General features: G+C 39.7%; 1 protein-coding gene across 1 annotated transcript in view; it reads left to right on the top strand.

The window, feature by feature from the left end:
• Window positions 1–6,685, top strand: part of TERT (telomerase reverse transcriptase) — a gene marked incomplete at both ends in the record, with an annotated part of 29,428 nt that extends 22,743 nt beyond the window's left edge. The window contains 3 exons of the mRNA XM_080611511.1: window positions 700–824; window positions 1,180–1,317; window positions 6,582–6,685. Of these exons, the coding sequence (XP_080467637.1) occupies window positions 700–824; window positions 1,180–1,317; window positions 6,582–6,685 (367 nt within the window). The remainder of the gene's footprint in view (window positions 1–699; window positions 825–1,179; window positions 1,318–6,581) is intronic.
• Window positions 6,686–15,112: the final 8,427 nt, after the last annotated feature.

Genomic DNA, 15,112 nt, shown 5'->3' with positions numbered 1-15,112 from the left:
GGTAATTATGTTTATCCTTTAAATATTTTATAATTTCAGAATTTCTTGAAGTGATTACATTTTTGCTGGGTTAATTTAATAAGCAAGTATACACATTGTCAAGTAATTAACGATCATCATTGTAGTTGTTGACTATATTCAGCCCTCTCTCTCCTGCTCCTCCTGAAAAAAAAGCAGTTTTAAAATATATCTGAACAGAGGTGTAAAGGAGCCTAGAATGCAAGTAATGTTTGCAGAAAAAAGAGTGGGGATGCTGGTCTGTGAAACACTATGTCATTTGGAGGTCTGTTTTCCTGAATTCCTGAACATAATTTGTTCTGGGGTTTGTTTTGGTTTTGATTCCTCTTACACTGTGTCACATGGGTGTTTTCTGGCTGCATGGTCTGTGATATAGAATTGGTGAGGATGCATAGTTTAACTTTCCCTTCACATAAGACAGTCATTGTCTTCAGAAGAGAATTCCATTACCAAGGCAGATTGCTTAAAGATCTTCTTTCAGCACAAAATTTAGAAACAAACATCACATGCTTCTGACACTCCAGGGCGTGTGTATGTAGGAGAGGTGTCATATGCTAACTGTGTTGATATAGCTGAAAACTGTTGTGTGCTTTTAAATGTTGTTTAGGGCCTAAGGTAGGTAATTATAGTTTCACTTGAAAATGTAAATGACGTGATTAAATAGGCTGTTTTTATGAACAGGTTTCATGCCTGTGTTCTCCAACTTCCATTCAACCAGCAAGTTAGAAACAATCCTTATTTCTTCCTAAGAATCATCTCTGAGACTGCATCATGCTGCTATAGTATCCTGAAAGCAAAGAACAAAGGTATAGTATGTTAATGGCAATGAAGCAGCATGGGGTTTTCTGGCTTTTTTTATTTGACAAATAAAATGTCTTGAATGTGCAGTCAGATTATGTAACTTTGAGATAAAGATCAGGAATGGAAAATACTGAGTGCATGATAAGAATCTCAGGGCATTTCTTTTCCTAAACTCAGTTTTCCAAAGATACTGAAATATTTCATGTTTTAGTTTTTAGTTCTCTGCTGGCATAGGAGACTTCATTGACTACACAGGTTTTTAGTAAAAAATCTTGGAGTGATTAGAAAGCGAGGAGAGGTCAGACACTGTTCTTCATTATCATAATTTTCAGTGACATTATTTTCATGTTCTGCTTCCAGGGATTGCCTTAGGTAAGAAAGGTGCATCTGGTATGTTCCCTTCTGAGGCGGCAGAATGGCTCTGCTACGATGCATTCACTGTCAAGCTGGCAAACCACAAAGTTATTTACAAATGCCTGCTTAAGCCTCTGAAAATCTGTAAGTATTCAGTTATTGTTGGAGTTTGAAATATGGTTACTTGTAATAAAACTTGGGATCTGATGGATTTTTTTTAAGTTTTCCTACCATAAAGTGTTTTACTAAAATGTACATTAATGAGCTTTCTGATTTTAATCAAATTTAGTATGCATAAGTAGGCAAAATAAAATGGTGTGGTTTTCAGCACTGCATGTTTTAAAGCCTTGTTCTTATGGAATGGTTGTTGATACTTGGCACTAAATAACTTTCTACAGTTCAGAAAGCTGTATAAGATTGAGTTAATCATATAAGCATTCTTAGCAGGTTTAACTAAATGATGCATGAATGCTCAGGTTTCTATTTTTTTAAACTGTATTAACTGACAACTAAGTAAGTTCCTTCTGCAGTGTAAACTCTACCAAAAGAAGTGTCACCAGGGTCATTTTGAAACAGAAGCACGTGCTGTGCTGCATATGCTGTATTGTAATAGAGTTGAGTGATGTTGGCAAATCTCTGACCCTTCTACGCTGTAGAAAAAACCTGTCTGTGTATCTGGCCTATGGGGAACTGTCTCTTTGACCAGTTGTGCCATCTGTCCCCAGGGCAGGCACAGAAATAATGGAGTTTTCAGTTCTGAGTTATCAAAAGTGAACAGCAGTAGGTTTTTTCTGAAGTGGTCAGTGCTGTGGTTGAATTTAGCTGCAGCGAAGGCCAGATTCTCAGGACTGACTCTGCAATTTGTGCTCTAAATGAGTCATTACTTGGGAGAGTTTATTATGCAATACTGAGGATTTCTTCAGTTTGGTTCAAGGATAATCCCTATTTGATTTGAAACATATCGCAAGCTTCCTTGATACCTGTGCTGAGGGCCCACTGCCCCAGAAAAAGAGCAGATCTGGTTTTGGAAGTACGCGTTTCCTTCCCATATCAGAGGTTTGCAGCAATGCCTGGGTGCAAACAGTCTGATTTTTAGTGCAGTGTGAATGTATCAAAGATGACAGACCTTTACAGAAAACAAACTGTTGGGACTGCACCAGGTGTGTTCTGGCCAGGTACAGTCTTTCTGTACGGAGCATACCTCCAGCGGCCTCTCCCAGAGAAGTTCCTTCTCTCAGAGTTACTTACTGACGCCAAAACCAGAGGCACAAAGTCTCATCACTGCTGCTGAGAAGCCAGTTCTGTTCAGCCTTTCTAGAACTACCAGGAGAAAGAGGCCTGCGTCCAGGAAGGGAAGAGTTGGCTGCTTGCTTCACTTGGAGAGGACAGAAACTGAAAAGCTGAGCAGAGAATGCACTGGTCACACCCAGTAGGATAACAACTTCTCTGAAAGCTGTGTGACTTCCCTAAGATCCGTATAGAGCACCTCTGAATTTTCACCTGTAATGCTGAAGATTTTCTCTTGGGATCTTATACTGTCAGACCACAACCTGTGCCAAAGCTCCCCCATTCTACTCTGTGCATGCTTTGCTGTTGAATCTGACGGTACATTCAGGGTGGAGGTACAGCCCAGGCAGCTTTATTGTTCAGCAGAATCTCATCTTCCACTGAAGATCATGCGTCTGCCATAAAAGTGCTCTCACTGTCCACAAAATCACACCACCACAGATGCCAGGGAAAATGGACAGGGAAGTAGAGATGGAATTTTCCTAGTTTGAATAATGATTATCGTTAGGCTTCTGCTGTACCTGTGCTGCCTCTCGCCTAACCACAGTACTGACCTTAAACTTGTGTGTGGTCCAGGCCTAACACTGTATGCATAGTTTCTACCCCAAGAAGGGAAAGCTGACCTTCTTGTGAGAATTGCCCTTGCAGAAATGAAATAACCTAATTTCCTCAGTTCTTTGGGAGAGCTATTAATGCTGTACTTGCTGAGTATTGTGGGGGTAGAGCAGGAAATGTCCGAAGGCAAGAAGAAAATCACTGGTGACATTCTCTTGAAAAGAGTGATTTCCAGCTGTTCTTTCATAAATCTTAACCTCTGAGGCAGAATATGTTCTTCACATTCGTAATGTTGGGACAACTCTATCTACAAGGCCTACTTTCTTTTGGAAATGTCTGAGACATCAAGTACACTGCTGAAAGATCAAGGGTTCAGAGATTTTTGCTTAATGGCTGCCTAAACAATTAGCAGGATGTGACTTGTTTTTACTGTGAAACTTTTATGGTGGAAGCATTTCCTGGGATTGGCCAACAGATCACTGGGGCCCAAATAACTTGAATGCCGTCTTTGAGATCTCTGTTTGCTTATTGCCCTATGAAAACTTACCTGTACTTCCACTTGCCCTGTTCCACCTGTGCTGCAGGGGTTGACTCAATATGTAGGGGAGCACTTCTGTAGCTATTGTTTTTATGAAAAGCTGCCAAAACATCTGCTAGGTAATCTGGCAGGAGGGTGGCTGTTTGGTGTCAGGTTGTCATGTAACTTGAATATTTACCAGTGACTAATTTTGAGAGGTGCTTTGCCTGCATCTGTATTTGCTTCCACCTGTCTTTCTCCTTCTTTTAAGGGTTGGTTGAGGTTTTAAAAATCATAGAATCGTAGAATAGTCAGGGTTGGAAAGGACCTTGAGATCATCTAGTTCCAACCCCCCTGCCATGGGCAGGGACACCTCACACTAAACCATGTCACCCAAGGCCTCATCCAACCTGGCCTTGAACACCGCCAAGGATGGAGCATTCACAACCTCCCTGGGCAACCCATTCCAGTGCCTCACCACCCTCACAGTAAAGAATTTCTTCCTTAGATCCAATCTAAACTTCCCCTGTTTAAGTTTGAACCCTTTACCCCTTGTCCTGTCACTACAGTCCCTGATGAATAGTCCCTCCCCAGCATCCTTGTAGGCCCCCTTCAGATACTGGAAGGCTGCTCTGAGGTCTCCACGCAGCCTTCTCTTCTCCAGGCTCAACAGCCACAACTTTCTCAGCCTGTCTCCATACGGGAGGTGCTCCAGTCCCCTGATCGTCCTCGTGGCCCTCCTCTGGACTTGTTCCAACAGTTCCATGTCCTTTTTATGTTGAGGACACCAGAACTGCACACAATACTCCAAGTGAGGTCTGACGAGAGCAGAGTAGAGGGGCAGGATCACCTCCTTTGACCTGCTGGTCACGCTCCTTTTGATGCAGCCCAGGATACGGTTGGCTTTCTGGGCTGCAAGCACACACTGAAGCCGGCTCATGTTCAGTTTCTCATTGACCAACACCCCCAAGTCCTTCTCTGCAGGGCTGCTCTGAATCTCTTCTCTGTCCAACCTGTAGCTGTGCCTGGGATTGCTCCGACCCAGGTGCAGGACCTTGCATTACAAACTGGTTTTATAAAGCAACTGAGAAGGCACTATATGCCCCCTGTAGGGGTTGAACAGGAGGGAAGGTGAAGCATCAGTGTACTGGTAAAGTGGTACAAAGACATCTTGTGCTCTGTAGTGGTAACTCGTGTATACCCTTGGTATGAACATGCATCATTATCTGCATGTCTCTAAGATATTTGATCATAGATAAGGGTTGTTTTTCAGTCACCTGACTGTACATAGCATTTATATTTGTATTTTCTTCTAAATCTAGTAAGATATTAAGTCTCTGAATCCTGCAGGAATGCACTAAAATCAGTTTAAAGAGCTATTGATAGTTTTCTGCTCAGTCTTGAATGTTAGCTTTGTTTGGCGTGCATCAGACTTATTCCTGGGTAACGTTACTAGAATCCCATCACCATGCTGTAGACAAGGTTACTACAGTGTTGAGCATTATGTAGAGATACCGGAGCTAACTTAAGTTTGTCTTCTGGTAATCAGGTAGCATGTGTAGATGTCAGAGTAGCTGTGGCAGGGAAGTCACTGGTTCTGGGCTGTGTTCCTGGGAAGTTAGCTCAATATCTCTACATGGCACAGCAAGCTGTAGCACAGAGATGACAAAGACGAGTAATAGCACCTGTGTTGACTTGACTACACTTTTTGTTCTCATTTTGGAGCTTGTATCAGCTATATAAAACCTACTACCCCTGTAAGATCAGGTTGTTGACAGGATTTGATATAAACTTAACTTTCTTTCTTGTATCACTGCACATGCCTTTCCATTACTCTTCATGGGAATCAGTATCAAGCTCATAGGTTTTGTGGAGGAGGTTTTTTTTCCTCACAGTTCCAAAACCTGTTAAATATTAACATCAGGGGCTTGTTAGTAGGAGTTGTCGCCATTCTTCATATTCCAAAACTTGTTGAATATCAACATCAGGGGCTTGTCGGTGCAAGTTGTCGTCATTCTTCAGAGTTAAGTATTTAAAATATAGTTACTGTTTAACATTCCTCCTATTATTACCAGTGGGGAAAGAAGCAAGAGTCTTTCCTTATCATGATAAGATGTAAGTACATCATCTGTCTCCTTTCCAAAGACAGAACAAATGTTTATTGAGCACTTTTGCCTTTCTGCACCATTGACAATTTTGCCACGTCTCTTTAGGCAACAGACTTTAACTGTTGGTAGGATTTTACATGTTCTTCTTAATGTTTCAAAGGTCCTTTTTATTGTCTGTAATGTTGATGTTAGACTTAGTGACCTTCATTGTTTCAAAACTGTTACATTCATAAAAACACCATTCCCAAGAGCCTTGTTTAGTCTCCAAAATTTTCCACCCTAAGGGGGGCTTTCCAGTTAGCCTGCCTTCTCTTATAAGGAAACACTCTGGGGAGAATTGCTGCTTTGTTGCCAGTCTTATAACACAAGGTGATTTTATTTCTTTATTTTATTTCTTTTTTAATGTGTCAGTTCCAAGCATAGGCTACTCTATCATATATATCGGGGGGGGGGGGGGGGGGGGGGGGGGGAAGAAAGTCTTCAGGAATACCTTCCTGCTGCAGGTAAACATTAGCAACCACACAGGACCTGTCCCTTGTCCTTAGCATTGTTTAAAATAGGGGCTTTCAACATCACTATGGTTTGACGGAAGGCCTTTTTGGTGTATATAGTTATGTAATAAATAATCTTATATTAAAAAAAAAAATCTTAAATTCAAACAAGTGTTACAAGGACATAGTAGGGGAATTTGCTCCTTGATTTTCTTAGTTTGTTGATATTTTCACATGCGATTTTTAACCTTTTTATTTATTAGCCTGATTTAAGGGCAGAAGAATAGTAGCACGTTTTATTACTGCTTTTTTTTGTCTCTGTATTCCAGGTGTTCCAACTTCTTAATTGGATTCATCTAGTATTGATTTCATTATATTATTAGCATTTTCTCTAAACCAGAGTTGTTATTTACTTGCAGTAGTAATGATTTTTTTCTGGTATTTTTGTAGGTAAGATGCAGCTATTCAGAAAGATCCCAAAGGATACTATGGAACTACTGAAGGAAGTGACAGAACCATCTTTTTATCAAGATTTCAAAACTATCCTGGACTAACTGATTGAAGTTTATTTCATATTTTTTTTCCAGGTTTGAAAGTAAATGTTATGTCTCCAGATGACTTATCTCTCTAGTTTATTTTGGTAGTGGACAGAAAGCACCTTCACTCAGAAGTTTTCCATGTTTGTTTCTCAGATGCCACACAAGGACTTAAAAAGAGCAGACAATTTTATTAATACTTTCTTGTTCGTGTTTGTAAATTCACGGGCTATTTGAAGTAATATTTATTTTTTTATAAAAAATATTTCCTTCTGTAATTTCCATGTTATTGATGAAGGGATCATTAAACTATGTTCTGGATACACAGATCTACTTTCTTGTTTCAGCATGTTGTTTCTGAAGAAGTGTTCTTTGCTTTGTTATGTTACAGACTATTTTATAATAAATTGCCTGGTTAATTGCAATAACGTGTCCTTGTCTCCAATACCTTTATCTTACAGTAGTCCTTAACATCCTGCCCAGCTGCGTTATATCCTGAAAGACAGTTTCACTTGCACAGGGCAAGTGCATTTCATGGCAGCACCTAGCAAGATGTACAGGTTAGAAATGTTATGCTTTGGAGAATACAACTAATAAACGCCAAAATTTCGGTGTTAAAGCTGGTTGTTTAATGTATGTTTTACATATCACAGAATCATAGGATAGTTAGGGTTGGAAAGGCCCCTAAGACCATCAAGTTGCAACTCCCATGCCATGGGCGGGGACACCACACACTAGACCATGTCACACAAGACTCCACCCAACCTGGCCTTGAACACTGCCAAGGATGGAGCATTTATCACTGCATGCTCCTTCTGAGACTTTTTCCTTGAATAGGTTTTTGAGCTCCTTGTCTTAGGGCTATGGATTCTTCTTAAGGCTGAACATCACCATGCCTGTGTCTGTGTCCTTTACACATTTACCCACAATAATCTAGGCTGTCCTTACAGCCTAGACAATTCTAGAGAGATCTTCTCTGTCAGAACAGTATGAGTTCACAGCAGAGTATTATAGCAAAGTTTCTGATGGGATATGCAGATGACAGACTGGGAGGAGATTATGCTGAAGTAGAAAGTGCTTAGCATGCAGGACTTCAACACATTCAGGTTCATGTTTGCGTGCATATGCTTACTCAAGTAAGAGTTATGCTATTCAAGAGAAAATAGGATCCTATAGGGTGCTGTGCTTCATATGAATAGGAAGGGGAAGATTGTAGCACTAATCTGATTGGAGAAAGGCTACAGTTCTGGCACAGGAATTTTAGTAGAGGTCACATTGGAAGTGCACTGAGAGCAGAAAAGTTATGTTCCTGCAAGAGTTGCTCAACACATTTTCTACATGTCTACTTTGGGTAAAAAGTAACTTCAGTTAGTGCATTTGCCTGCCTTGAGTTGTAGTTACTGGAGCTGAAAATTGTCTTCCCCCGGAGTCTTCTCCTCCCAGGCTGAACTGCGTGTCTGGCAACCCACGGAGTCTCCCTTCTGGTGAATGGGAAGGGACAACTCAAAAATCAGGAACTCTGTGAGTGCTATGACAGTAGCTTGAGACAGATTTATAGACTTGACAGTCTCGTTATATGTAGTTTAACTCTTTTCTCAGCTTGTGTCTGTGTTACTTGGATGTGTTTGGTTTTTTTTAAGAACAGATCTCTGATCTACTTAAACTTGCTGCATATATATTAATGAACATCTAGCTATCTGTAGTCAGACATGAATATAGAATGGATATTTTAGTTAATGAAATATCTTATTTCTGTATTTAAAGTTTTTTTTAATATATGGTCAAAATTGCAATTATATTGGGGCTTTTTGATTACTCATTTTTTTATGGAAGCCTTTTATTACTCATAACCTTTCAAACTTAATTTGCAACAGGCAGAGTGGCAATTTATATCTTCTATGTCCTTTTCAAGAGCCTCTGCAGTGCGTAACTGCAGAACATCAGGATGTTTGCTTGGACCTTTGTGACTTGTGAGGCTTCTGCTGGCAGAAGCTGTGTTTCCATGCTGGGGTACCTGCCCACTATTGACTTGAAGGGCTGGGGCTGTTGGCAGGCTACCATGGGGAATTGATGGACATCATCATGCCACTGCCCAAGTCCATGGCTCTCAGAAATAAAAACAGGTGGAGCCCAAGTACTTGATTGTGTCACAGGTGGTACTACTAATCCCACATAGTGGGAAGTGCCAGGAGATTCTGGTGTGGCAGCTACTGTGCACACAGACAGTTAACTCCTTCCAGCAGGCAGAAGCACAGTGTGCTGTGGATGTGGTGTGGCAAACTATATGCTGCTGTTTCTAGTATCGTCACTGCCCAGGGGAGTTGCTGTCTAGGCCAGTTGCAGGACAGGAGGTTGCAGCAGCAGCTATGTGAGGGGGATGCTAAATGTAAAAAAGAAAAATCTAAAAAAGTCAACCTATTTCTCTCTTTTTACCCTGCTCTTTCCTTAAGCAGCAAGATAAAAACCAGTTACATTTCAAGGTGTCATGTAACTGCTTTTGCTCTGTAGTTTATTGGTCTCATTCATCTTTGTGGCCAAATTCCTGTTACCTATTGCAAAGCCCTACTAGTGTCTAGCCTATCACAAGGCTAAATACTGAAATTGCTTCCATTTTCCTTAATCTTCCTCCTTTTCTTGAGTCTCTTAATTACTGAGCCTAAAGGCTTAGTCATACCTTATCCTCGCATACTTTTCCTACATTTTTTCAGATGTGCTGCTTGCTCAGGTATCTCAGCAAAGGACTTCTCATCTCACATCACTGCAGAGTGGCTAGGATCTGCAGGCCAGTACAGGAAAACCCATTTTTAAATGAAGATTAATTTCATTTCATTGTCATGTCATGTGAGGTTGCAGCTCATTGAGAAGCTTCCATACATCTGCACTTCTATTACACTATTTAGTTACTGTGTTCTGTATGAGAAAATAAGGGGAAAAAATGGGCACATTTGTTTTCACAGTATTTTCCACTACAATAAATTCTGGAATCTGCTAAGAGAAGAGATTTGTGCAAAATTAATTACTCAGATTTATTTGATGTACATTCTTTTAACTGCCAATGTTTTATTTTTGCTCTTTGCAATACTTGAGAATATGGATTTACAAAAAATAGTGTAGTGAACAGGAGTCCTTACTCTTCAAGAGCTTCCATTCTACATCTCTCAGAGGAAGGTCAGTGAATGAAATGAGGGTGCTTGTGTTCCAGTTTTAGAATTGTTCTAAATAAGAATTGCTGACTCTTTGGAATAGACTGGTTCTTTTAGAAGAGAAGTGAAGGAAGACAGGTAATTTGCAATTACTAGCAGGCTTTGCAAGTTTAAAGTCTGGCTGGAGAGAGACATGAAGTTGGTAATGCATGAAAAGCATTAAAGCAGTGAGGCAGGTACTAGATCGGTATGTAGGATTCAGGACAGGTTGTAGGAGGGACAGTATTAATGTAACTTGTGAAATTGGGTGAAAATAAAGGAAACATAGCAGCACTATTTATAGAGTGCTGATGACTGGCTGTAAGCATATGAACTGCATAAACCGGGTTGGTTGGATGATACCATACTACAGCTAGTCATGTCTAACAATGGCTGTACTACTTTTTTTTACAGACAGATACAATTGGTATTGATTCTTTTGGATGAAAAAAGTTGATACGAGCCCCCTGGCACGAAAACACTTCTGGTTGTACAAAGCTTGGGTCCTTACTTCTGCACATTTGTTTGACCAGATGGAAGAGTGCTACCAAAGGTACAAACGCACAAGGAAGAACAGCTAACAGCACACAGATGGCCAGTACCCAAGGTGGATAAACTTTCTCCTCTTTGATAGGGAAGCCTTCCTATGGAGATAAAAAAAGCAAGCAAAAGAAATAATTGGTATGTACACTTACATTTTGCTAACATTTCCATTTGCATTTTCTTATGCTGTTACAGTAAGGACAGCAAAAGTTTTACTCCTGCTCTACAGTAGCACTCAGTGGCCGTATCCTCTGTATACCCTTCTCATGGGTTTAAAGATGACCATAAATGTTTTATGGTTTCAAAGATTTATAGCTGGAAGTGTGACAAATTCCTGGGGATGCAGGGGTTCCCCATAGTTATCAAACTTTTACTCTCTTGCTTAAGCTCTAATTATTCTTGTTAGTACTCAAAGCTTACCTGGTTTCAGCAATTATTGAGCATGCTGTTATCCAAGTAGGGAAGATTTAAATGAGAGATTTCAAGGGAATTATGATAATGACATTTCTGCAAGTCTGTGGCTCTGAGTTTTATTTTGGGATGGTAATACTCTATGGATTTTGGAGGAGACACTGCTGCAGTGTAATCCTCATGCAATTTAAGACCATAATCAATCTTCACGCTCCTATGCAGGGTGTATTTGAGAGAAGAAACTGCAACTGGCAGTGACATCCAGATCAAATGGTCTCAACAATGACATGTCTTTGGTGCTGAATTAGATCAACACTGTTCTCAGACCGCTGCCTCCTTTCCTGTCTGCCTGTCAAATACATATTCATCAGGGCCCCAGTGGTACTGGTAGTTCTCACTCAGAAATATTTTCATCCCTGGTATCTGTTATGCAGCTCTAATGCTCTGCTCATGCATTTGTTCCACCTCTGAACCTGTTGTAGGTGTGGAGCATCTGTGAGACGTTTTCTTCAATAGTAGTCTGCATTATACACATTGATAAGAAATATGGAGCATGAAGTATGCGGGACTTCTCAAGAAGAGGCTCTTGACAGAAACACTTTTTAGCATATGCAACCTCTGCACACACTGCAGCCTTCTCATTCTGAGCATTGCATCACTTCAGGCTGCGTCACGTAGGTAAGCAGTAGGTGGTAATGATTCTAAAGGATCTGGTAAGGGAGAAAAATTGTACAACTCTTGGTGTTTATTAAAAGTTTTGAAAGTATTTGGGAACATACATATTTAGGGTTCCAGGCTGCATAACTTGATGGCTTCTGTATCCGAAGAGTAACAAAAGCCAGGAAGACGATTAGCAGGAGCAGAGGGCTAATAAACCTCCATGTGATCTGCCAGTAGAGATTGGGTTTTCGTCCAGTCATCCATTTCACATCTTTACTGAACCTTTTAAGAGGAGGCAGATGTCAAATCTAAGTCATAACAGTTTCACTTTTTCATATTTTTCTGTAAGTTTTAAGCACTCTCATAACTAAGTTTTAAACAATTCTTTACTCTTACAGCTTCCTAAATCTTTTCTATTCCATGTACTTCCTTAATAACTTACTATAAACTTAAGTAAATAATAATATCAATAAAGTAGGTCTTTATGGATGTCTACCAGGGATGAATCATCTGTTTACATTGTCAGTTTACATTACTTGAGCACCTAGTCTAAAGTTTCTAAGCACAAATAAGAGATGAAAATATTACAGCAGTAATAAAATACAGCAACCTGAACCAGCATCCTTTGCAGTCAGTGGTGGCTGTCATTTGGACATGGAGCTGGTTTTTTACATATACCTCTTAACATTTTATACATCGAATGGGCAGTAGATGTGTGGTTCTCAGTTTGATAGTTAATGATAACCTGTATCTATCAAGTTGGGAGGAGTTTTGTAGTCTGAAATAGGAACTGTGATTTTTGTGCATGTGTGTGTTCAAACGCGAGCTTTGTTCTCAATTCTGTTAATCTAACTGAAGATATTAGAAATTCTCTTGAGAACTAGGAAAACTTGATTTGACTGTGCTCTTATCCCACAGTAAAAAAAGGGAAAAGTATATATATATTATCACAATAGAGAAAATACTGGTGCTGTGGAATCCAGAGCCTATTGTAGCATGTGAAACCAGATTTTATTGCTAATTCTGCATCATGGAAGATTGAGGCTAACTGTATGGGCAGCAAGGCGGATATGTGAAATTGTTTATGATGATATAGCCTAGGAGTTATCACCATTTAACATGGCGAAATGCTCCAAGGTCTTAACAATAGATTTTTAAAAATTTAATGCAGGGGCTTTAGCTGTAACCAAGGAGAAAGAGTTTCTTATTTTTAAAATCATAGCCTACAGTAAGGCTGAAGTTGAACTGATACTGGAACACCTTGATATGCAACAGTACTGGCCTAACACGAGTTCATTACCTATACAGTAAACAAACTGATCCACGAAAAAAAATCAAAACCTTTATGGTCCCAGTGTCAGAGTAAGACTTGAAAAGGTGAAGGCCCAACACCTGAGTAAATTATAGAGGGGAAATGATTAATCTTTATTGGGAACTGGGGAAAATCTGGGACTCGAAGCGCCCTGAATAGGGAAGGCAGCTTTATTCTAAAACTGAGATAAGGTTTCTGGCATTTACAATTACAAAAGATGTAGGAAAGCTTTTAAAGAGAGCAGTCTGACTGCGGAGATTCTCGGCTTGCAGGTTGAGCCTTTTAACATGGGGAATTTCCTGCATGTTGCTTACTGTGAAGTTTGAGGGGAAAAATCATTAAAAAAAAATCAAAACAAAAAATACAAGAGTAAAAAACAAAAGAGCAGTAACAGGAGGATGTTTGAAAGGCAGTGTAACTCCTCTTGGCCAAAGAACTACAACAGCTGTTGACTTTCTAGCTTTAAACTTAAGATCTGCCCTTCCGTAAATGCCATGCAGAGATTACCCCTCCTGTTTTACAAAAATAGGAGACTTAAAGCAAACTACATAAAATATAGTATAAAAATTAAATTAAATTAAAATTTAAAAAATTAAAATTTAAAATTTAAAAATTTAAAATTAAATTAAAAATTAAAAATATAAAAATATAATATAAAAAATATAAAACTACATAAAGATAACTACAGTCGCAGAACTGGGAAGTGCTACAGAAATAAGTTAATATTGCATACCATGTATGTAACATACATGGATGGAGAGGAAAATGCATGTCTCTTATGACAAAAAAATTATGTCTGTTTCCAACATACCTTTTAATTTTATAGACATATGCAACCCCGACCACTTCAAAGAAAGCAATGACTAGAAGAGGCACTGTGCCTGCATAGCTGTCAAAAATGTCAATCCAGTAACTCCCCGAACGCAGCGTAAAACACAGAGCAATGATGAAAGAAATTAGACATATTATACCTGAAGAAAAAAAGATATCTTTGTTACTGGAGTACTGAACTGAACTTGGTAAGTATATTTTTGTTCTAAATTAATTTTGCTCTTGTTCTAGTGATTTTTATTCTCTCTCTCTCTCTGGAGCTACAACAAGCTATTTTTCCCTTAGGGAAGCTGACATCACTTCCCAAACTCAGTTTTCCACCATGTGTTGGCCAAGAGGCACCACCCTGTTGCAGGAGAAATGCACTTGTATGACTCAGAGCATCCTTCAGTTTTTATTACTTCCAGCAGATAGGCTGGGCTGTGCTGTCTTATGCTAGTTTCTGAATGATGTAGTTGAGTTTCAGGTGCCTTCATTTCCATGCAGTCAATAGGCTCAGCATGCAGCAGCCAGCACCTAAGAAGTGTAAGGGCTCCCTGGATTTCTGCCCCCCACTTCCTCAAAGGGCCCAGAGCTGCAAATGTGTATTTCCCTTGTCTCCTGGTGTGTATGGTTTAAGTTTCATCACACTTGGCACATTCAGTTCTCCTTTAGCCAAGATAGGGATTTAGGGTAATTGAGAGAAAATGTAGAAAGGAGGGAAAGTGTTGCTGGATGCAGACATGGGCTGTAAATCAGTCTGTATGTCCTTCTTTTGTGTTACTAACTGCTTCTGACTTTGAGATGACCTTTGATTCAATGCTGTCGAAAAATGGTTCCAGACTTCTTTTTTCTTAAGAAAACAAAAAAAGTGATATAATTACCTTACCAAGTTGTAAATAAATTTATTTTTACATAAAAAGTTGTAAAATGAGAAGGATATAATTTAGATGCCACAGCAAGACTTCAAAAAAGTCATGACAGCAATATTCCCCATAATAATTTAAAAGGGCACATTGCACTAGTGTTAATCCATTACTTCAGGTTGCCAGAAATTTTTCTAGACCAGTTTTTCTAGACCAGTTTCACAGTAGGATCTGAGACTCTCACCAAGTCTGGTTCTAGTGGAGCAGGTTGGGGTCAGCAACTGTCTCTGGCTGAGATGATTCTGCTTTTGGTGCAAGAACAGGATTTCATGCGCTCATTCCTTGTTTTCCAAGCAGTAATTTTGTACTCTGGTGTGTTCACAGTAAGTATGAAATAATCTGTAGCAGCATAAACCTGAATGAAATAGGGTTTAATGACCTACCTTTATAGTTGTGATGGTGGGGTGAGGTTGTGCACAGGTGGTTATGGCTGACCAGCTGATGTCACTGGTTGCCTTAAAGTGACTTGTTGAGGTGCCAAAGGCTTAAGTGAAGACAAGGCTTGCTCTTTTGTCTATAGCAGCTCAGGGTAAACCTGACTCCAGGAATAGCAATTTAAGAAGCTTTCTCAGACAGAAACAAGCTAAGAAAAAAACTGGCA

The sequence above is a fragment of the Psittacula echo genome, assembly GCF_963264785.1.
Source record: "Psittacula echo genome assembly, chromosome: 2".
NCBI lineage: Eukaryota > Metazoa > Chordata > Aves > Psittaciformes > Psittacidae > Psittacula > Psittacula echo.
This window is presented reverse-complemented; position numbering and strand designations above follow the sequence as displayed.